Here is a 21,367-nt window from a genome sequence, read left to right on the forward strand (position 1 = left end):
TGGCACTTTCCTTCTCTTCGTACCTGTCTGTACCTTCTTGCCGCCTCTTCCCAGGCAACGGATGGTCTTCGAGCGGCAGACCGCGTCATAGCCTGACTTGCTCTATGGAAATCACCCGGCCAGACCATATCAAAGGCACCTATTATGATTCACTTCTGCCGCTCTCAGAATAAGTTCTGTTGTCGCCACAAAAGCGAAATCCACGTGAATCACAAGAAGTCAACAAGGGGGAGCATGTGACGTGCAAGACGTTCCATTCCTTCGCAAAATCGATCTTGTAAAGTGTTCGTTCCAGCTTTGCCGCAAGTCAGCGGAAGCCGAGGCACCAAACGAGGAAGGCTGCTTCTCCTGAATATAATCACCGATTGACCGACTACTTAATCACGCAAACGAATTACTGCTAGATACTATGTATGTATTCATGTGTTTCTATCGACTTCTCAGGAACAGTTGCCTCGCACCCAACCGTATGTTCTACATTTCTGGGTTTGTCGATACGCACGAAGCATTCAAGCAGGGTTTTTTGTCACATAGCAAAAAGACCAGGACTCCCGCAAGTCATCGGGCACTCATTAAATATTGCATCGAACAGTGGGTAAGCAGTACCAGACGTCAAACCTCTGACTTTACGGATCCAATGTTCCTCACTGAATTCAGCACATATATATGTATGAACAGTAATTTCTCGCCTTCGCTTTGGCTGTGCAAGGTCAGTACTACTAGTACTATATATAGGACCAAAATACATAATATCATTCCGCATCTTCAACGTCGACCTTCAAGCTCGACGACAGATTACATACTGTACAGCTCAGACATCACCAAAGCACACGCAGTCGCAATGTCTCCAACAGTCGAGACCCAGCTCATTACCATCCCGCGAGCGACATACCGGTCCAGCATTCCATTTTTACTAGCTGAATCTCGCCTTCGCTCAACCATCCAGGTTAAGCCGCAAAGTCCACCAACTAACCGACGTTGGACCCTCAAAGCCACCGGTGTTTCCCACCCAAGAAGCGTTTGCCAAATACACACCGAATCACGCATTGGGCCGCACGAGTTTATGCACTTCACCGAGTTCGACCATGGTACATGGCTAAAAGCCTATTACCCGATATCACAAGGGTGACCGGCTACGATATTAGACCCAGAAATGTGCGTAGCATCAGATTTATACTGGGCAATCCTTTTGTTGCCCAGACAATACTCAGGCATGATCTGGACGCAGGGTTATCCGTTCCCGTGGAGCTTTTGCTCTCCGAAGAGGTGGATGGAAGCGCGAAGGTAACCAGGTTCACTTTAGACCTGTTGGCCTAATAGCAGGCTACGAAAGTGCGTCGAATTAATCAAGGCGGGAAGGGCATTGGATCAGAAAGTCGAGGCTCTCCGGTCAACTGGGTCCTGCGGGATATTGAAGGTAATGAGGCTCAGGAACAGCTGTAAATGTGTACTCTAACTACAGTATATATATAGCTAGTACATACATAGTATTGGCATTTAGTAAGTTGTTAATAGTACTTAATTGGATTGCTAAGAAAAGTAAAACGTGCCACGATATTATCTAATTAGGATTAGTGTAGACTCTGAACTGAGATTACGTTGTACTATATATTAAGTATATGTTGTAAGTACTTAGTATATATACATACATACTAATATATAATTCATAGTAGTATATAGAATATATATACTTCCAGTGCCATATACTGTATGTATATAACTGTATATAAATCGAGGCTCCCTAGACTCACAAGTACATACTACTTAGTATACTAGTATGTGGTCTATATATATGGTACATTGTCTTAAAGTAACATTTGTATAATTGCCACCCCGAAGACTCTAGCACATGTTGAGATTCAGGGTCATCCACCAAATAATGCTAGTGGATGAATGTGCTTGATGAGAACAAAGAACCCATGATGGCCCGGCCATAGGATGCAACGGGCCTTGAATGAGCACTGCTCCATCATAGCTCGAGTACATGTACATTACTAGTATGTATCGAGATTCCAGGCGTCAATCATGGCCCAGGACCAAGGAAGGAGCCTAGAGTCAACACCTCACCGCCCAAACAATTGAACGATATCGGAGCCGACAAGCAACGAGATCATAGAAATCAGTAGACATGGACTGGACGTTGAGAAATGTCTCGAAGTAACAGTAGCTCACCGTACCATGCATGCTCTAGAGAGTCAGATCAGCAAGTAAAGTACTTAGTACTACAAAGTATGGATGCACTACATAGTTCATACTGCATAGGAAAGTACTAACAAGAGAGTCAGTCACAATCAGCCCGCATACTACTATGTACTACTAGTATAAGTATCCGCAGTGCTACCGCGAGTTATACTAGTACTAACCACGGAGTCACTATACGTCCCGCGTGCACTCAGCGTAACGAGTATGACTCTCGTACCTAGTGTTCGGCCGACGTCGAGGACTTATAGTTCGCACTCAGACTCTCGTGCGAGATAATTCCAGGCGGTAGGTCCGTAAGCCCTTGAGCATCACTCAAAAGGACTAGAGCCATGCTAGTCAGGCCAACCATTCCTGACATAGGGGGTGGGCATAGTAGTATACATCATGTATGTGGCGCCGACATCCGAACAAACACACCAATATCCGAATTCTGTGAAAACAGCCACTTAATAAAGAGTTTGAACTTACTTGAGACTGACCGATCATAGTCTGGAGTCAGATCAGTAGTGCCCATCCCTTGGTGTCGTTTCGTCATTTCGTCAGGTCTCAAACTCCTTGGCTTGCGCACTTGTCCAGGACTACCATGTGTATGTAATGGCTTCGGTGCTTGGTACGTGTACAAATCGAGAGCTATCCGGTTCCGATCACGATTTCGGGCTGGGGGGAAACCGACACGCTGGAACGAACGACTTGTGCACACTCTTGGGTTGGTCCTTGGATGCTATCGTCGAGCTACATCCTCTGGGCCAGGCTAACGGCGGATACCATCGATGTACTAGTTACTAAGTAGTGACTTAGTGATCTTCATAGATGCAATTGGGGGTGGTGGTGATGGCGAAGGCGGCGGTGGTGGGACAAGGTTGCCGAGATCTTCCTCACCGACCCAGTGGCTTGGTCAGTCCAACCCCCCAACTCTGTACGTACTATGTACTACTATGTAATGTACTACTGATAGCATGTTACAACCTGTCATGAAAGATACATAGTACTAACGGCAGTACTGGCTCGGTACATACATTACTAGTACAGAGTACTCGTACGTCGAGGGCTGATGATGACGATTCTTGTGACTGGAAAATTGGGGTGGTGTTTCCCAACTCTTGCTGGTCCTCAGCTGGGAGGACGGATGACGAATGAATGTAACGATCGTATCTGCTGCCCATCGGCTTTTCACTTCTCGAGTCTCGACCTCGCTTGGGTCTTTGGTGGATCCCTTGCCATTGATGTGCACTTCTTTCGTTGGAGAGCGCCCTTCCGTCCCCTGGTCGATCCCACTGGAGTGGTTTATTCTCCGATTGACCAAGAGCAACCGCTGGCCAGCAAAGACGCCTCGCTTCAGCCTTCTACTGGCTCGGCAAGGCCTAGTATGGGTGCCATCGACATGAGAATTGGTCCGCTACCTCTTCTTACAGTAGTCCTCTGGACGGAGAGTACCTAGTGAGCTCTTCGGTACAGCTTGTCGACCAATTGTTCATTTGACCGACTTGGTGCTTCTATCTACTGGGTCACTTCGAAGGTTCTACCCAACCTCCGTACTCCGTACCTCCTAGGTCGCGACTAAACGGCTAGCCACGGTAGCATGGCAGCTCTGGTACCATGTACTGGTATGGCGTAGCGTGATGCAGTGTTCTCGGGGTGTTCAATGCACAGCACCGTACGGGAAGCTGTGGTGCTGGGTTGCAGAACGTGCAGTGATCACACCTTCGACCTGGACCTTGATAATGCGCTTCCATCAAGTCACAGGTTACCAATGATTGCTTCTCGTTCCGGAGATGAGCGCCACCGATTTGACAATGCCTCTGGAGAGAAGCTTGTACCCTGAATCCCTGCTGCGGAGCCATGTTCAAGCCGGGTCGAGGCTACTGTCAACCGAAACCCTGCTCGCCTGACAGCCGTGGGCTTGACCCATCACCATCGATCAAGCCTCTGCCATCAGAGCTGTGGAACACTCTCCGCCACCGTATTTGAACATCGACAATACCCCGTTTTGCCTTCAATGCCTCTGGCCTCCCTTCTCGACTTCACGGCACAGACTACGACCTGTCTGTGTCAAAATGGTCGCCCAGATACACCATCCTCCATATTCGCTTCACCCCAGTGTAAAGGACAGCCTCCACAAGGAATACGTTGACTTCTACAACAAGTACCTCATAAACAACCCTCCCGTCCATCATTTGCCTCTCGCGGTGGGCAGGGGTGGAGGCCAGTATATTGTTTGCCACAGTAAGCCCCTCTGCGTTGGCAATACCCAGGACATCTCAATTCAACGACGCAAGACCTTTGGGCCCGATATCTGGATTCGCTGTTTCACCCCACCGGGAACCCCGCCCAGATTAGGCTGGCCGCTCGTGATCTACCATCATGGCGGAGGTTGGGTGTTTGGAGATATTACTTCAGAAAATACCATCTGCACAAATATGTGTATCCGGGCAAATGCCGTTGTAATCACAACTGACTACAGGTTAGCTTCATTTCTACCCACACTGCCTCTTGCACTGGTTCCAAGGTTTCAAGATTCCCTGGGTATATTGAAAAGCAAACACATATTCCTTCACACGTTGAGCTGAGCAGACTTTCTGATCTGAGTGCATCCCACAGACTTGCCCCGGAAAATGTCTGGCCCGCTGCGATCCACGATTCATGGGAGTCCTTCCTGTGGGCAACTTCGGAAGGAGCCGAGATTCTCAACCTGGATCTCGGTAAAGTCGCAATCAGTGGTGCATCAGCAGGATCGAACATCGCTGCCGTGATAGTGCAGAAAGCCTCGCTGAACCCTCAACCGGGCTTGACGATCCGTTCACAGGTCCTCGTGGTACCAATTACAGATAACACTGCGACACCTTTGACAAATCCAACCTGGAAAGAATTCGAGTTTACAGCAGGCCTACCCGCGAACAAGATGTTGTGGTACCGACACCACTATCTGCCCAGACAAGTGGATTGGTCGCATAGGGAGGCTTCTCCCCTTCTCGCGTCGGACGAAGTGTTTGCGTCCCTTCCGCCGGCCGTCATCATCGTGGCCGAGTTGGACGTGCTGAGAAGCGACGGGGAGAACTATGCAAGGAAACTAAAAGACAATGGCGTTAGGGCGGATCTTTTTGTCATGCAAGGCATGCCCCATCCGTTCATTGGCATGGATGGGGTTCTTGAGGCAGGCAGAAGAGGGATCACCATCATGTGCGAAGCGCTGGTGGAAGCATTTGCATGAGCTTGCTGACGGGCCTAATCACCAGCATATTTTGCTCAACCAAGGTGTTTTTTGGGAGGCCATACATTGGGAGGCATAACTTCTCGCGAATATACCCCGAGAGGCCATTTGATTAACGAGTTTGGTAGCTTATAGATAGAAAAGATAGCATCAATCCATGATGACTGAAGTAGCTCGACTTAGCGAGCGCGAAATGTTTCCAAAAGCGAGTTCTGTCTTGTCAACCTGGTTTATTTGTGCCTTGGTGGAAATGGCGTCTGATGAAATGAGTGCTCCGCACAATAAAAATTTCCCCGCTTGCCACTCAGTTTGTGTATGTGAGAATCTCGACTGTGATCTAAACTTGTTCCTGCAGATGCGCAAGCGAAAACAGCCATGGACATAGGCGAAGGCGGCGCGATGCCGGTCATTCTTGTAGATTGGATGGATCGAGGTTTGACCATCTGGCATGATCACCGCGTCGTGGTGTCATCATTCATTCTCGCTGTTGGCCTCCTCGCGTTCTTTGTGCGCCGCAGGCAAGGCGTCCGAGTTACACAGCCGACCTCTCCGCCGCTGACTGCGAAGACTGACTGGCTTCCCAAGGCTGGCGCTGAGACTCAGACCAAGAGTCTGACACAGCTAATATCTCATGGTAGTGCCCAACAATACAATCTTCGTTCGGCGAACTCGAGCCAGAAAGGGAAGCCTCGTGCGGCGGCTCGGGTGGTGACTGGACGAAAGCCAGCTGCAACCGGGACAGGAAAGACAGTGCCGGCACAATCAGAAGCGCCATCGATTCAACCTTTGATATTCTTCTCTTCTCTGACGGGTACCACTGAACAGCTTTCCAAGGAGGTATCGAGTAGGCTTGAGAGTCTCTCGACTCAGACGCCTGCTGTCCTCAAACCAGAAATACATGACCTTTCATATATTGACCTTGATGACTATTTCATCTCAGGACCTAAGTCTTCAACGCACCCTCTTCGCCCAAGCACTCGCTTTTTCTACCTGCTCCTCATACCCTCTTACGACATTGACACAATCCTAAACACTTTCCTCTCCCATCTTGACGAGACCCATAATGATTTCCGGATCGATGCTTCATCTTTGTCGGTCCTGGCGGGATACAGTGTGTTTGGTATTGGAGATAAGGAAGGTTGGACGAGTGAAGAGAAAGGATTCTGCTCACAGGCACTGGAGGTTGACAGATGGATGGCGAAACTGACAGGTAGGAAGAGGGCGTATCCTCTCGGTCTCGGAGATGTGAAGAGCAATGTCAAGCAAGCCTTGGATGACTGGGTCAATGGCGTCTCCAGCGTCCTTGAAGAGCTGTCGTCGACCGGCTCTCTCGGGGATGGCGTCCCTGGCAGTGGGGAGGCCGTCGAAAGCGAGGATGAGGAGGAAGTGCTGGAGGACGACACTGAGGTCGACTTCCCTGATTCCGGGCGAAACAAAAGACGCAAACTTGCAAAAACGACCGATCTGGAGGACCTCGGTGGCACTGGTGGTTTGCCGTTGGCTGTTGATTTTACAACTTACTCTTCACCAACCAACCAAAATGCTGCAGTACCCCTGAAAGCCATGGTACCCAAAGAATCGCCCACATACGCTGCATTGACCAAGCAAGGCTATACAATTGTGGGATCGCATTCTGGGGTGAAAATCTGCCGGTGGACAAAATCTGCACTTCGTGGGCGTGGCTCATGCTACAAGAATTCGTTCTACGGCATAGCCTCACACTTGTGCATGGAAACCACGCCCTCACTCTCATGCAGTAACAAATGTGTCTTCTGCTGGCGGCACGGGACCAACCCGGTTTCTACCACCTGGAGATGGGAAGTTGACGATCCGCAAATGATCTTCGACGGTGCAAAGGAAGGCCACTACAAGAAGATCAAGATGATGCGAGGCGTTCCAGGTGTGCGGAGCGACCGGTTTGAGGAGGCGATGCGCATCCGGCACTGCGCGCTCAGTCTCGTAGGTGAACCGATATTCTACCCTCGCATCAACGACTTCGTGGGCCTTCTCCACAGTGAACACATCTCCAGCTTCCTCGTCTGCAACGCTCAGCATCCGCAGCAGCTGCGAGAGCTTACTCGCGTCACGCAGCTATATGTGAGTATCGATGCCAGCAACAGGGACAGCCTTCGCAAGATCGACCGGCCGCTGCACCGAGACTTCTGGGAGAGATTTCAGACCTGTCTCGATATCCTCCGGGAGAAGAGGTTCGTGCAACGGACCGTATTCCGTCTGACCTTGGTCAAGGGCTTCAACATTGACGACGAGGTCGAAGGCTACGCCGACCTCGTTGCAAAAGGCCTCCCATGCTTCATCGAGATCAAGGGAGCCACGTTCACGGGCCCGGCGTCGTCTCTCACAATGCAGAACATCCCCTTCTACGAAGAGGTCGTGGCATTCGTCGAGGCACTGGACAGGGCCCTCGCGAATCGCGGCCTGGAATATGGAATTGCGGCCGAGCATGCACACAGCTGCTGCGCCCTGCTCGCCAGTAAGCGCTTCCGCATCAATCAGAGGTGGAATACGATCATCGATTATGAAAAGTTTTTTACATTGCTGGATAGTGGAGCGGACTTTGGGCCCGAGGACTACTGTGCGGAAACGCCAGAGTGGGCTCTTTGGGGAAATGGCGGCTTCGATCCCAGAGACGAACGCGTGGATAGGAAGGGTCGGCCCAAGGAAAATAAGGTCACGGTTGCCCAGGACCTGCGGAAGAATGATGAGGGCAATGCTGCGAAGGGCGAGATTCAGTTTTGAGACAACTAGCTAGTCTGTCGTGTTAGCTCGAAATCAATGCCTTCTTGTTGGACGATGATAGCTTGCTTCCTCCCTCAGAAAATCCATGGCAACCAGCCGACTACGTCGGTGGAGTGTTGTTCCTGCGCAGCGCAGGATTTTCTTGGGTCCGTTGTATTCTTTGGCACTCATTCAGACGAAACAAGCCTCGATAGGATGGACACCGAGGGACGTAGTGTTCAACAGTGACAGCGACCGCGACAGTGCTGTGTGGTATTGAACTGTCGTGGGTCTCCGCCTGCGCCCCCCAAATCAAGGCGGTGTCCGTAGGCTGGCGGGTTGTGTTGTGACTTCAAGGCTCAGAGCCCACTGCTTGCGGTCTGGTACTGCATATCCATTGAATCAACGAATGTTCTCAAGGTCGGAGCGTTACTCTAGAAGAAGCTCTACGCTGCGCCAGGGGACGTTCGATCTTTTAGCCTGCGCCTGTCTAACACCATCTGGATTCAATAGTAGAAACCTTTTGTCCTGGAGCCCTGACCGCCTCGAACTTTTTCTCCCTTGTTACTGATGTAGATCTTCGCGCCAGCTGACGCCTGGATATCTCGCCGTGCGTCCCCGAGGAACATGCAGCAGCAGTAATGGTGTGTACTCAGACTTCATGCCATGTCGTACCGTCTTGAGATGACTCTTCTCAAACTCCAACCAACAAGGGTTCCCGAAAGTTCATGAAAAGTTTGTGGCCTGTCAGAAAGGCCCTCGGTACCTCGCACGTTGAGCGGCACGAAGCCAGGACCTCAAACGCACGTCAAAGATCATCACCACTCTCTTGTTCACTGGAGTCTCCAGAGGAGAAACCCGGAAGCTGGCGAGAGTAAACATAAGGCTTCACTTCTAGGGTACCGAGGGGCACATATCATCAACCAGGGTGAGGTCATTGTGGCTGCTGTAAGCAACTCAATGAAGGACGTTTACTAAAAAGAGATTCTTTGCTGTTCCAGTAGTCAGTATTGCAGTGTCAAAATGCAGGGGGGGGGGTGGTGCGTACAAGTATGTGTCTTGAAGAAAGAAAAAATGAAGAGAGAGTGGTCGGGCTGCGGAATATATACTCGTCGAGAACCTCAGTTTCGCCAAGGCGCTAGCAGTGAGTGCAAAGAATTTTTGCTGGCAATCAGTCTTGGCATTGTTGCTGACTTTGTGTATGAAGCTGATCCCAACCCCGACTGATCTTATTGACCAGGCTACATACATCACACTGTCAACTATTGTTGAACACCTAACCTAGGCAGCTTCCGCTTCACATAGTGAATGGCGCAATTCTGTTGAAGATAGGGACTACTATCATATGAGTTCTGTCTAGAGCGACGAGCTGCACCGAACATCCTATGTACAGCAGTACGCCCATCAAACACGTTTTCTGATCTCTACGAATAAACCCCTTCGGAGGAGAACAACAGCATTCAGGTTTAATTCTTGCTACGACCCAAACTAGGAGCGCCTCTTAACCATGAGTTTTTTTGGTTTCATTGCAACTTCGCCTTCAAGTGGCTCACGATTGACAGCGACACCTGTGCGTCTTCTCTTAAAGAGAAGGGTATTTCTCTCACATTCGGGGGTTCTTGCTTCCCCAGGTACTAGTCATGGGTGTGGTCGGATGTTCCTTGGCTCGTCGAACGACCAGTGTATCTGAACCCTCGCTCGCGCGCGAAAGATTAGGGTAGCCAGTGAAGAGAGTGGTGGCACTGATGTGGTTGGTTAGGATTGAACTCCAGATGATCAGCTCGGTGTGAATGCTGTGATGGCTTAATGGGAATGGCGGATTGAACTGGTTCTGGGAAGTCGCCTTTGGGCCTTCCCAGAGTTTTCTGACGACAATCTGTCACAGAAAGCGGGGGCATTTCTCCTGCAAGAGGCTGCCTTACAGTAGAAGGCATCGAATGTCTCATTACTGTTGAGTTGGCCTACATCGGTTTCTTGAGCTCCTGTTTGTCTGCCGAACTGGATGTCAACTAATAGCGGCACAGCCTCTCTGCTTCCGTGTGTGCCCACTACTACATTGATACCTTATCACTACGGTTTTGTCCCTATCAACCTGTTATCGCAGATCGACAAAGGCGCGCCACACAGTTGATAAGTCGTGTAACCGTTGCATATGGCGCCCGAGTTGGAAAAGGCTGGATCGGTTGCGACACCGTCATCCTTGTTTCGTAGCCTCGTTGCCTGTGGGCTATTGATCCCACTAATACCATTGAGGGCTAGTCGCTTGGCACTTGGCATATAATCATTGGGGTTCGTGACTCGAATTTTGTATCGAGCTATGCCCTTTTTCTAGAAACTGAACGGTTGGATTCCTGACGGTTCGTCTCTATTATTCTGACTGGTACTTTTTGTAGCGGAACCTGGGAGCAAGTGGACTCCAGGACTCCCGAAGAATTCGCGTCTTTGGAATCGGAAAGGACTCGTTCTGGGAAATTTAGCTCCACAACCACCGCCAATATGGCGTCCAATAATTCGAAGTATTCTAGCACTCGCTACCATGACGCGAGCCTACAAGAATTTTTCAGTTTTGAGGAGGTGGTGCTTAAAGGACTAGCCTCCGATGGCGGACTGTTCCATCCGCATGAGGTGCCCAGTGTTCGCTCAAGGTATCAGGAATGGAAGGATCTATCGTTCGCAGAGCTCGCATATCAAGTCATCAGGCTATATGTCAACGAGCACGAAATCTCTGACGACGAGCTTCGCTCCATTGTCGACCGGAGTTACTCCACTTTCAGGCATCCTGATACCGTGCCTCTTGTCACGCTTGACAAGAAGAATGACCTTCATCTTTTGGAACTCTTCCATGGGCCAACCTTCGCCTTCAAGGATGTTGCTCTACAGTTTCTGGGAAATCTCTTCGAGTTTTTCCTAGTGCGAAAAAATCAAAAACTTGAGCAGGGACAGCCGAGGCACCATCTCACAGTGATCGGAGCGACATCTGGTGACACGGGATCTGCAGCAATCTACGGCCTTCGGGGAAAGAAGGATGTGAGTATCTTCATCACGTTTCCAGACGGCAAGGTGTCGCCCGTTCAAGAAGCGCAAATGACCACCGTTTTGGATCAGAATGTGCATTGTATTGCCGTCCAAGGGACTTTTGACGACTGCCAGGACTATGTGAAAGCACTGTTCGCTGATCCAGAAATGAACAAGATCCACCATCTTGCTGCGGTGAACTCGATCAACTGGGCTCGAATCTTAGCCCAGATTACATATTACTTCTATGCTTATTTCCAACTCCTGAAGCAAAGGCCAGAGCTCCAGCAAGTCAAATTTGTTGTCCCAACTGGCAACTTTGGTGATATACTTGCAGGGTACTATGCAAAACGGATGGGTCTTCCGGCGTCAAAGCTTGTAATTGCGACGAATGAAAATGATATCTTGCATCGGTTCTGGCAGACTGGGTCTTATTCGAAAAAGGAGACACCGGCTAGGGAAGCTCACGAAGGACTCAAGGAGGACGGAGCCCAAGCACATGAAGCGGGGGTCAAGGAGACATTCAGTCCCGCGATGGACATCCTTGTCTCGTCCAACTTCGAGCGACTTTTGTGGCATTTGACGCTGGAGAATGAGTTGGAGAGGAACCCTCAGAATAGATTCGAAATGTCGGTTCGCGCAGCAGGTCACAAGCTCCACGACTTGTTTCAGTCATTGAAACAGACAGGATCCTTCACCGTTGAACCGGATGTTCTGGACAAGGCGAGGGAGATCTTCAGTACGCACCGAGTCAGCAACGCAGAGACATTGGAGACAATAAGAGGAAGCTATCAGGGCCAACTCATTTCTAAGAATAAGTATGTTCTGGATCCTCACTCGGCTATTGGAGTGGCGGCGAGTTTGCGTGAAATCACAACGACAGGAGCAAGTGATGTGCCGACTATCTCACTTGCAACAGCACATCCTGCCAAATTTGCAGGGGCGGTGGAATTGGCGTTGAAGGAAGAAAAGGAATTTGACTTCAAGACAGTACTACCTGAAGAATTTGTTGGGCTGGACGCCCAGGAACGAAGGGTGTTGAAGGTATCGAGTGAGGAAGGGCTGGGGGGCATTCGGGACCTCATTACCAGGCAGGTCGAGACGGAAAAAGCCTCCTTAAAAACTGCTGTCTAGTTTTGATTGACTTTGATCTTGGTAGATTGATAGATTCGTTGGCCCTACGGTTGGAGACAAAAATAATATTGCGTATTCATGGTTGATTTTGAAATGAGATATTGACGCCCCAGAATACATACCGACCTAGGTATGCACCCTCGTTCTACATCGTACAAAGAACCTCGTTGAAGAGAGCAAGCTGCGCATCAAATACCTGGTTTCTCGTTCGTATTCGGTCTATAGAAGGTGGAACATGCTCCGTACCTGGTGCTCGGTATTCGCTACAGACCCAGCGCCACTTTACTGAACGAGCACAGCAACGGTCATGCATGCTCCATACATTTCGGCCTGCAAGGAAGGCTTAGTTGGCAGTGGTACCTACGTAAGGCCCGCGACCGGTTGCCACTTACCATTTGGGCTGTAGGCACTGTTGGGTTTGAATGGGAGCGAGTGTCAGCAGAAAAGCTGGGGCCACCTCCACAACTCAGCCCAGATCTTCAAAGGCTAGAGTCCCCAAAAGGGGTCAAGGCGTGCTTCGGCCACCGACAAGCCATGATGCAGGACAGGGTCCGTTTTTTGTTCTCTATCCGCTCATGGCAACGACTTTTCATTATCATTCACCGGGGCCATAGGTCTAGGTATGACTCTTACACAGGCACTTCGGATTGTCACCATTCCATTTGAACGCGCGCTCCAGACTTCACCGCTTCTCCCGTCTTGATTGGTGAATCTGAGATGTTTTGAGACAGTTCATTTTCTGATGGTCGGTGAAAACCCGTTCCCTGAGGTCAATCTATGACATGGACTATCCCCAACCGACTCGGTGGAGACATGAATATGACCAGAAAGACAATCAGATGCCCAGAGTTCGCGCAGAAGTGTGCTCCGTTGCTGAGCACGCGATGGACAGTTGGGCATCGCAGTTTCGGCGTCGGAATGCAGATGATGGTTGAAGACCCGAGGCCAGGCGAGGCTTGTTCAGCCAGCCTAAACAGTCCCAATAGTGATACTTGCCAACACGAAGACCTTCCACTTCGGCAACACCAGCCCAGCCCGGACATGAAGGAGCAACCTCGGGCAGGTAGGCTCCGTTGGCCAGGGCCAGACGAGCCCAGCTGGGCTGTTCGAGTGGAGTCGAGGGCATTGCAGCTAGCCAGGCGTTGGCCAACCGAGTTGCACCCGTGCTTACCAACCCCCCCCCCCCCCCCGGTAGTCCGTAAGTTCTATCTTGGGAAGTTGGAAGTGCGAAAAACGCCCACGCTGCTGAACCCAAATGCCTTGGTCACCTACGAGTGATGAGTTAGTTAGTACCGAGCAGGAGCGCGCGCACATCAAGCCTGGACCAAAGACAGTCGGTTCTGAGTAGTATTGTTACTGCGGAGAAGCTTATGAGTACGAGATAGACCGAGGACTACAAACCAAAGAGACCCGTCAAACGGACTGCCATCAGCTCCCTACTACATAGTACTACATGCCTACAGTAAGGTGAGTTTACTTGCCAACTTCTTACTGTACTCGTTTTTCATTTTCATTTTCATTTTCATTTTCGGATTCGGTTTCAGTGTCATTCTCATTTTCAATTCCAAACTCGATCCATTTTCGTGATCTTTTACTGTTGCTGGTGATTTTCCTTGGTTTGAGTTGGTGGCCCCATGAGGTGACAGAGAAGTCGCGATGGAATCAAATGCGAAGCGGTACGAGTCACTCAAGTGCACCCTCCAACCTGCACCGCTCACCTCTCATTCCCCCTCCCCACTGGCACGTACGACGTCGCGATTGTCAATTTGACTGACCCTTTACTCTGTGCACCTTAGGAGAAACATCCCTCTCTGGCCTCCGTTCAAACAGTCATACCAAGGCCTATCCTCTCGGGATGACTTGCAACTCACTCCGCTGCCGAGCACTGGACGAGGACCGCTGTCGAGTCAACAGAGTGGAAGCTTTTTCAGTCCCGACCTCAACAGTGCAACCGCATACACACCGGACCCTCTAGCCACCACTCCCACCCCGTTTTTATCGGCTCCTGGACAGCCTGCGCAGAAGAAGAGATGGTTTGGGAGAGGATGGCAAGCCAGTTCCAAGATCGCACTGTCCTGCGCCACCCTGGTGCTCGTCGCAAATGTTGCCATGACAGTGGGCATTGTAGCCGCTGGTCACAACATGATGGACGGCGTTTACATGGTGTACTGGGGTAGTTGTAAGGCAACTGAGACCAAAGACACCTGGGTCCATCTGGCCCTCAACATCGTCGCCACCGTCCTACTGGCAAGCTCAAACTATTGCATGCAATTGCTGTCATCCCCAAGCCGAAGCGAAGTCGACCGAGCACATGCCAAACGAAAATGGCTTGATATTGGCATCCCCAGTATCCGAAACCTCACCTCTCTGCGACGGAAGAAGGCCATTTTATGGTGGATTCTTGGAATTTCCTCAATCCCTCTACATCTGGTGTGCGTCCTTTCACCAAGACACCCCCTGTTCACCATCATTACTGACATCCACCAGATATAACTCGGTGTTTTACTCGGCGCTTGCGACCAACAACTACAACGTGCTTTACATCGACGATGACTTTGTCAGTGGTGCTGCATATGACAGGCAACTCTTTCCCGACAACGCCGAATGCAACGTAACTGATATTCAGAGTCGAGCCAATGAGTTTGAAAGGCTAACCAACAAGGATTGTATTGATCTTTATGCCAAGGATTTTGTTGAAGATCGCCGGAATATCCTGGTCGTTGTGAAGAATGCCCCAACGGATAACGGGTCGCTTTTAAAGAGAACAGTCAATGAGTTTCCGGAAAAAATAACGGCCGAGTACAACGCATTTGAATGGATTTGCGACAGCCCTGACCTTGTGAACCAAACTGGGGCCTGCTGTCCCAACGAGTTTGGCTTCATCCCATGTTCAAAGATGACCTCGAAGCTGCAAGAGATGGCTGATCAGTGGGAATCCGGAGGGTATCAAGTGGATTACTGCCTCTCCGAGCTGGTCGAGTCAGAATGTCATTTGCATTTCTCTCTGATCCTGATGGCTGTGGTTCTGGGCTTCAACGTTTTGAAAGTCCTGGGTATCGCCTACGTGGCTTTTCGACTGGGTGAAGCGCCTCTCGTTACAGTGGGCGATGCCGTCGAATCGTTCATTCGCCATCCCGATCGCACAAGTGAAGGCATGTGTCTGGCGAGCCATGGAAGTGTTATCGCCTCCACCAAACTAGGCTACACTGTAACATCGATGCGTTACGAACCAAGTGCACACCGCTTCTACGAAGCTGCGACTTGGAAGCAATGGAGTTTCCTGTTAACGCTCTTCGGAATTGCCGGCGTCGGTACCTCTGTTTGTCTCGCTCTCGGCATCGATAGCTTCAAAGGCGACAAGACGATTGGAAACGCCTGGGCCATTGGCCTCGGGACTGTTAAACCTCAAAATCTCGTCATGGGGTGGAATCTCCCTGGATACGGCAATACCTCGATTGCCATCAGCACACTAATCGCCAATACCCCACAAGCGCTATTTTCATTCCTCTACGTCTGTTACAATAGCCTGTTCACCATTATGTTCCTCTCACGCGAGCTGATGACGTTCAGCGTAACGACTGGCCGTGGGCGGAAATACCTGCGCGTCAGTGACGCCAAGGGTGAGCAAAAATGCACATATTTCCTCAATCTCCCCTATAAATATGGTATCCCGCTTCTGGTAGGGTCAGGCCTGATGCATTGGCTGGTCTCCCAGAGTATCTTCCTCGCAAACATCACCATCATCCCGCGCGACGGGCTGGTGCCGATGCAGGATGAAATCACAACGGTGGCGTACAGCCCATTGGCTATGCTGTTCCTCTTATTTCTAGGCTTCATCCTTTTGGTCTTCCTACTGGTTATGTCGCTGCGGAAACTCCCCTTCGGAATGCCTCTGATCGGAAGCAATTCACTGGCGCTGTCTGCCGCTTGCCACATCCCCGGATATACACAAGCCGAGCGCGATGAAGCCGTCCTGCGCCCGCTGAGCTGGGGTGCCATTCCTACGCCCAGCAAGACTGGAGACTTGGGCATCCGTGGCGTCGTGAACTCCAGGGACTCGGACTCAGAAGACCTCAACAGGGGGATCGGGCACTGTTGTTTCTCCGACAAAGTTCTCGACGTCCCGTTGAGAGGAAGTTTATATTCATAATTTTTGTTTCTCCCTGATCTGCATTTTTAAGGCTTGTCCTCCTGGTTCTTGTAATTTTGAGAGCGTTCTGCACCCTGATGAATGGACAAATGAAGGAAAAGAACTGGGAAAGGAGACATTTGGAATGATTTGCTTTGCTTTGGTTGCAACACGTGTTGTGTTTATGGCCTGGAATCTACGTGTCAGTAACAGATGAAAAGGGTCATGGCGATCTACGGAAATTGAGTCTCGTTTGGCTAGAAATAAGGAAGCATTGGCGTCGTCAAGGTGTTGTCGTGGTTGTTGACGGTCTTTGACAACACACAAATCATGAATTTTTTCTTTCGTGGCGTCGATAAGGGGTACAGAGGCCCAGTAGCCAGTCCTCGCTGTTGCTCAGTTGGTTAGGGGCTTGGATAGACGCTCCTTGCCATGGGACGGCATGATTGTGGAAGCTTTAGTTGGTGTGTTCTTCATATTGCTCACTATTAAAAGACAACCCATTTTCCAACGACGGATGATTGATCACTGGTCAGATCGATCCCTTCACAATTTCAATGAGGGCAATCACAAAGAGAAAGAGGTTACTATTGTATTTTGGAAGGACGGATATGAGGGATGTATCCCTCTTTCCAACCTATCATCTTTGTTTAGTTGTTACCCTCCCAAACAGGCAGGCGAGGTTTGCGCTACAGTATATTAATCACTGTACTTTGTATGGAGGCTGCTTTCGCCCAAGGCCCAACTTAACTTTCTTCGCTTTGGAGCTCGAGACCGACACGATATCGTTCCTGTCCGCCGCTTTTCCTTCATGTGTTCTCGATAGATGCTACTCTCTGCGTTCAATCGTGGCAATTCGTAAGTGGAATTTTTTGGGGTGGTTCCTCCAAGAGCAACGCAATAGATCAAAAAGGAAAGCAAAAAAACATTCCAACAAAAATGCAAAGAGTCATGTGCGTGCCATTTATTCGAAAATGGGGGTCACAAGGATAGGACGCTCCTCCAACTCCCACGCTGTGATGCGATGCGTTCGAAATGGGCTGCGAGTGCTTCTCCCAAAGGAAATGCGCCGACAGACAATCGAGTCTGAATTAAACGAATGATCGGCCTCTGGTAATGCTCCCAAACCATGCAAAATGCAAAATTCAACAGAGACAGAGACAGCAGCATGAACGCGGGCTTTTAAGAATGCTCTGCAATGCCGATGGAGGGCCCGGAGCCATCGAAGACGACGAACTGGGACTTGAAGAAGACGTCGCCGTAGATAGCGAATGGGAGTCCCTGGTTGGACTGCAGGCCGCCGAAACAGAAATCGGTTCCCGTTGTCCTGTCAGTGCCGACCTCGGCGAAGTTCATGCCTTCGCCCTTGACGGTTGCGAAGTAGGTGTCTCCCACGGCGACCTCTAGATCGGGGAGGGCCGTGTTGCAGGGGAAGATGACGCCGCCTGCTTGCTCGCTCAGCTGCGCACCTTGGACGGTGTTCCAGTACGCGACGAGCATTTCATCGCCGACCAACATGAGCGACGTGCCGGTGTCGACGATGGCTTGGCCGTTGGGGATGTTGGTGGTGACACCCCCGACTTTCGCGGCGGCGGAGCTGATTTCCCAGAAGCCGCGCGAGCTGTCCACGGGCACGGTGGTCAGGTCGCCGACAAAGGCGTTGGTGTCGATGTTGCCGAATTCGTAGGATCCGAGTCCCCCCGAGATCAGTTGCGCGGTGAACACCGGGAGAGTGAGGTCGGCCATAATGTTGTCAAAAAAGGTCTTTTGTTGGTTCGGGCGGATGGTGTTGAGCCGGGAGAATGCCAGGCCCACGAGCCCGTTGGATGCTGAGTCGGTCACGAATGAGTCGGAGACGACATCTGGTAGGCCGATGGCTTGGGCGTCGACGGTGGCACCGCCAATGTCAATGGTCTCCAGGCCGACAGGCCCCGATGCGAAGGACGAGTCGCCGTAGGTGATGTTGAACGTGCCTTGCAGGTCTTGGAATGTCGTTGATTTCGTTGGGTCGTAGATGGTGTGTCCCTGTTGAGACCCATCGGGGAGGTTGGTGTTGAAAACCCATCTGCAAGTACACGTCAGTAAAGAACCCGCCGGTGGTGCGTCACAAGATAAGGGCGGTCCTACGTGTCGGATGAACCACTGTCGAAGTTCATGATCAAGGTCTGACCACCAACATTTACTGGGGAAAGAAACTGGGCATCATTTTGGGTTGGAGAAGCGGTCGTCGCACCGTCCTCGTTATCGATAGCGCTGACGGAAGCATTGGATGATGCCCTTATCCTCGTGGCGACTTCGCCTTCCGGTAAGAAGCTGATATCGCCCAAGCCGAACTTGTACAAGGCTCGCTTGTACGCAGCTTTTCCATTGGGTTTGTAGTGGGGATTTCGTTTGACGGGAATTTTGAACGATCGTTTCCTGTTCTGCTGTTTGATGGGCGACGCAAAGACAAGCGCAATGAGGAAGAAAGTAAGCAACAATGTTTGAATACGAGACATATTTGCCAGTAGAGATCGTCTGGCGAATCTGGCGCTCTATGTAAAAGAGAGATTTGAGATGTCGTGCTTTGTTTGCTGCTTGAGGCGGTTTGGTCTTTAAGGAAAGATACAAATCAATCAAGGGCCTGCCCTTGGGTTTTCGAGAGAAATGAAGGATGCAAAGAAGGAATGAGTCCAGCCTCAAGCACAACAAGGATTGAAGAATCACGAAGAAAAAGAACCAAAACAAACGATTAAGAGAGGGAGGTGAGCACATAGAATTATGAACCAAAAGCACGGGGTGGCATGGAGTCGTACGCGGCTTCGTTGCAAATAGGGCTAAAGCTATTTAGGCTGCGCCATCTGCACGTCTCAGGATCAAGGGCCGTAGCCCCTCTCTCTGTAGAACGATGGTCCCTTGGAGGGCTAGAGCGAACGATGGATGTGAGTCTCAAAAGAAGAGCTCTCCACAAAAGTCATGGGCTCAAATGGCACCAACGGGTCGATGCCGAGAACGGGAGTGCATGGAGTCGATCTGGCGTGCAGGTGGGATGGCCAGGCGACTGGTTGCGGGCCATTGTCACAACGACTGCTGAAGCACATGTGGATGCGTTGATGAGCTTTTTCTGGTCAAGACGTCGAGGCAAATTGGAAAAGGGGATGAATATGAAACGTGAAACGGGACCAGGAGGTCTCCAGTTTGGGTTTCGGATACTGCCAGTGGAACAACTTTTCAGCGAGGCCTTTTTGCTTGGCACTACTGTCTTGTCAGGAGCCCAGTCCAAATGCAGTTAGCCTCGGATTAGTCCAACTTCTGTCGTCCTGCGCGTCCCAAGCGTCTCCTTTACTCCCAGCACTACCGCCGAGGTGGTTCACAATCTCCTGTCATGTCTGCCTACCCAGCCTTGCCGTCATTGGGTTCCAGCTCTTCTTGTCAGACGCCGCGGAGAGGTTGACGGCTGTCAGAACAAGCTAGGGACCAGCCTCAGCTATTTCTAGTCCCGTTCGGGTATTGACTGGTCAGCGATCCTCAGCCGAGCGGCAGCAGTCGCCTCGCCCTGCAGTTATACGCAGTGATGGGGGGCGACGTGTCTGTAGTTCCTCTTTCACACTTCCACGCAGACCATTGGCCGGTGTTTCTTGTTGTTGAAACGCATTGTCGTTGAAAGTTTGACACCTTTATTCTGCGCTGTGGGAGTTCGTATCTATGGCCTGCGTCCATGTCTGTTTCGAGTATGGTATCCGCTTTGCTTCAAATCGGTCCATCAGGCAGAACTTCATCGGGGTCTTCGCCGACCAACTTGCCCACAGACCGGACCACCTGTCGTAATGCTTTGCAAGCCGGGCTATCGGGGTAGCTGTCCATGAAACTTTCACCGAAGTCACATGCCATACCAATGCGTGGGTCAAGAGGAACCGCTCCGAGGAACGGGATACCCATGTCTTCACAGAGCTTCTTCCCACCTCCTGTGGTGGCTCGGAATATCTGAGACTCGTGGGTACACTTGGGACAGACAAAACCAGACATATTCTCCACAAGTCCTAAAACCCTAATGCCTGCTTTTCGGCAGAAATCGATTTCTTTCCTCACATCCAGTAAGGCCACTTCCTGGGGAGTCGTCACCACGACAGCACCATCCACACCTGACTCCTTCAAGAATGAATTAACAGACAAATGCTCGTCGGAAGTTCCGGGGGGGGTGTCGACGATCAAATAGTCGAGATCTCCCCATTCCACATCCTTCAGGAATTGTTTAATCAAGCCATTTTTCTTGGGCCCACGCCAAATGACTGCGTCATCTCGGTTTGGCAGCATGAATTGTACGCTCATGACTCCCAGATTATCGGTGACCCAAACGGGACTCCAGCCTGCGTTGCTCACATGTATTGTCTCACTTTCAACGCCCATCATTTTTGGTATTGAAGGTCCGCAGATATCTGTGTCCATGATGCCAACAGTAGAATCCGGGTTCGCGGCAAATGCGTGTGATAACAGGGATGAAAATGTTGATTTGCCAACGCCTCCTTTTCCAGATAGGACCAAGATCTTATGCCTTATTCCAGCCAGCCTTTCGGTTATGAGGGGGATGTCAGGGTCCGGACCCTTTGGCGCAGAAGCGCAAATGGCCTGATTCGGGCATCCTGCGCAGGCGTCGCCTTTGCCTGCTTGCTCTGATTCAGGCCCGGGACAATGCTCTTCACAGATGTTAGTTAGGATCGACTTTCAATGAACTCCCGTAGTAGTTCCTTACCAGGCTCAGGTGCAACGAGTTCAGGTTTGTTCTTCAGCGGGGTCTCTAAAGCCTCCGTGAGGGGTTCTTCAAACGAAGGTGCCATCAGCACTTGACGTCAGGAAAGATCTATAAGGAGACAGCGCAGGCGAAATGGATAAGCGCAAATGAAATCTTGATTAAAGGAAAATGATCAGGTCAGGTCAGATCAACCTGCGAAAATGGAAGACGGCGA

General features: G+C 50.7%; 7 protein-coding genes across 7 annotated transcripts; 5 read left to right on the forward strand and 2 right to left on the reverse strand.

Moving 5' to 3' along the window:
- Nucleotides 1-841: 841 nt before the first annotated feature.
- On the forward strand, nucleotides 842-1,272 carry A1O9_10959 (uncharacterized protein; the record flags this gene model as incomplete). The annotated part of the gene is made up of 1 exon (XM_013400187.1): nucleotides 842-1,272. The coding sequence occupies one exon, from the start codon at nucleotides 842-844 to the stop codon at nucleotides 1,127-1,129; it is 288 nt and encodes a 95-aa protein (XP_013255641.1). The 3' UTR covers nucleotides 1,130-1,272.
- Nucleotides 1,273-4,256: 2,984 nt separating this feature from the next.
- On the forward strand, nucleotides 4,257-5,410 carry A1O9_10960 (triacylglycerol lipase; the record flags this gene model as incomplete). The annotated part of the gene is made up of 2 exons (XM_013400188.1): nucleotides 4,257-4,663; nucleotides 4,801-5,410. The coding sequence occupies 2 exons, from the start codon at nucleotides 4,257-4,259 to the stop codon at nucleotides 5,408-5,410; spliced, it is 1,017 nt and encodes a 338-aa protein (XP_013255642.1).
- Nucleotides 5,411-5,785: 375 nt separating this feature from the next.
- On the forward strand, nucleotides 5,786-8,167 carry A1O9_10961 (uncharacterized protein; the record flags this gene model as incomplete). Its single annotated transcript, XM_013400189.1, has 1 exon — nucleotides 5,786-8,167. One exon carries the CDS (start codon nucleotides 5,786-5,788, stop codon nucleotides 8,165-8,167), a length of 2,382 nt encoding a protein of 793 aa, XP_013255643.1.
- A 2,475-nt stretch (nucleotides 8,168-10,642) lies between these two features.
- Nucleotides 10,643-12,295, forward strand: A1O9_10962 (threonine synthase; the record flags this gene model as incomplete). The annotated part of the gene is made up of 1 exon (XM_013400190.1): nucleotides 10,643-12,295. The coding sequence occupies one exon, from the start codon at nucleotides 10,643-10,645 to the stop codon at nucleotides 12,293-12,295; it is 1,653 nt and encodes a 550-aa protein (XP_013255644.1).
- A 2,109-nt stretch (nucleotides 12,296-14,404) lies between these two features.
- A1O9_10963 (uncharacterized protein) lies at nucleotides 14,405-16,445 on the forward strand (the record flags this gene model as incomplete). The annotated part of the gene is made up of 2 exons (XM_013400191.1): nucleotides 14,405-14,727; nucleotides 14,783-16,445. The coding sequence occupies 2 exons, from the start codon at nucleotides 14,405-14,407 to the stop codon at nucleotides 16,443-16,445; spliced, it is 1,986 nt and encodes a 661-aa protein (XP_013255645.1).
- A 1,161-nt stretch (nucleotides 16,446-17,606) lies between these two features.
- Nucleotides 17,607-18,922, reverse strand: A1O9_10964 (aspergillopepsin I; the record flags this gene model as incomplete). The annotated part of the gene is made up of 2 exons (XM_013400192.1): nucleotides 17,607-18,489; nucleotides 18,552-18,922. The coding sequence occupies 2 exons, from the start codon at nucleotides 18,920-18,922 to the stop codon at nucleotides 17,607-17,609; spliced, it is 1,254 nt and encodes a 417-aa protein (XP_013255646.1).
- Nucleotides 18,923-20,153: 1,231 nt separating this feature from the next.
- A1O9_10965 (cytosolic Fe-S cluster assembly factor nbp35) lies at nucleotides 20,154-21,238 on the reverse strand (the record flags this gene model as incomplete). The annotated part of the gene is made up of 2 exons (XM_013400193.1): nucleotides 20,154-21,097; nucleotides 21,154-21,238. The coding sequence occupies 2 exons, from the start codon at nucleotides 21,236-21,238 to the stop codon at nucleotides 20,154-20,156; spliced, it is 1,029 nt and encodes a 342-aa protein (XP_013255647.1).
- Nucleotides 21,239-21,367: the final 129 nt, after the last annotated feature.

Source organism: Exophiala aquamarina, assembly GCF_000709125.1.
Source record: "Exophiala aquamarina CBS 119918 chromosome Unknown aczIA-supercont1.15, whole genome shotgun sequence".
NCBI lineage: Eukaryota > Fungi > Ascomycota > Eurotiomycetes > Chaetothyriales > Herpotrichiellaceae > Exophiala > Exophiala aquamarina.